At 41.6% G+C, this 1432-nt stretch overlaps 1 protein-coding gene across 1 annotated transcript; it reads right to left on the bottom strand.

The window, feature by feature from the left end:
* Positions 1-503: 503 nt before the first annotated feature.
* On the bottom strand, positions 504-1167 carry LOC127794116 (23 kDa jasmonate-induced protein-like). Its single transcript, XM_052325017.1, has 2 exons — positions 883-1167; positions 504-710 (listed from the first exon to the last, which is right to left on the bottom strand). The coding sequence occupies exons 1-2, from the start codon at positions 1165-1167 to the stop codon at positions 504-506; spliced, it is 492 nt and encodes a 163-aa protein (XP_052180977.1).
* Between the last annotated feature and the right edge of the window lie 265 nt (positions 1168-1432).

Genomic DNA, 1432 nt, shown 5'->3' with positions numbered 1-1432 from the left:
GAGAAGCCATCCCCCCTATAATTAGTAAATAAAAACAATGCCAGTGAAACCACGCCTAGCCATCCCCACTTTAATGCCACATGCTGGATCCTTTTTTATTTTTATTTTTTTTGTCTTTTTAGGATTTATATGTATAGATATGCATTGGATTGATTTTGAGTTGTCATGACAAGTCAACCTGGGTCTGATTTCAAATGGCGTGTTTAATTATTTGTGAATAGAGAAGAAGAAGGGAGATAGGAATCAAATATCAAAGTTTATGGTTATCTTATTCAAGTGATCCTTAATTTAGATAGGATCTAGTTGTTACAAGGCAACAAGAAAATAGGGACACATCCTTCCATGACCAACAAACTAACAGAAGCAAACAATCAGCCCCAACTATTATTTCAACTGAATAGAAATTGACTAAGTCTAACTTGGACCAACCATGACTAACGTCCAAGTCTCTCTACCCATACATCTCATGCACGATGCATGGCCTTCTGAGTCCACAACATCGACTAAGACGAATCGTTCGGGTTTGCTTGAATTATTCCCTGGAATATGGCAAATTCATCGCAGTCTTCATTTGGCACCTCATCGACAGTGGCTGACCACTTCGCCCAGCGTGCCTCGCTGTGCTTAGTACCCTTGTTCAATTTTCTTAGAATTTCCGGCCAAACAGCATCATTGTCGTAATGGCCTTGTACGTTGATCTCAGTATAAACCTGCATACACACACACATCACAAATCCATATATAAAAGATTACGTAAATCAGATCAGATCAGATGTGTATATATATATATAGCCATGCACGTCACCCATATATATCAACTCAAATCCCAACAACTGGTCGATCGACAAGCTATATATTGAGAGAGAGGGATTTGGAACTTGCCTTGCGTGAGGTATCCCCATATTTGTTGGACCAAGACATCATCCAATCACAGTCTTTCCCGGAGGGATTCGGGAAACGATAGACGACAGCGCCAATAGATCCAGGGGGCTTTCCAACGTAGCCGGAGTGCACGAATTCTGCCCACTGGCCACCTGGAATCTCCTGAGGGTACGGGATTGCTCCGATCCGGCCATGGAAGTCATGGGACTTCACAAATCTTAGAGTGGCCCTCTTTACACTTTGAATCAGACATATACTGGAGACCTTTAGCAGATTCGGCGCCATCTTACAACCTAAATATATAGAGCATAAAAAAAAATACACTTGGATTGCATAAACAGTGAGTAGCATTCCTCATATAATATAATGTAATGTAATATAGTGGTACCTGCACTGCGCGATAGACTCCAAGCGAAGCGGGTGATGCTGCTGTGTGCTGTGTCTCTTCTTGCCCACTTCTTCCTCTCCGAGGGAATTTATATATAGTGCTGTTAGGAGGAGTCCTTCATTTAGTACTACCAAACTCACAGTTAAGTCAGTATGTCTCACA

This window comes from Diospyros lotus, chromosome 2, assembly GCF_014633365.1.
Source record: "Diospyros lotus cultivar Yz01 chromosome 2, ASM1463336v1, whole genome shotgun sequence".
Lineage (NCBI taxonomy): Eukaryota > Viridiplantae > Streptophyta > Magnoliopsida > Ericales > Ebenaceae > Diospyros > Diospyros lotus.
The sequence above is the reverse complement of the archived record's forward strand: the minus strand, read 5'-3'. Positions and strand labels throughout refer to the sequence as shown.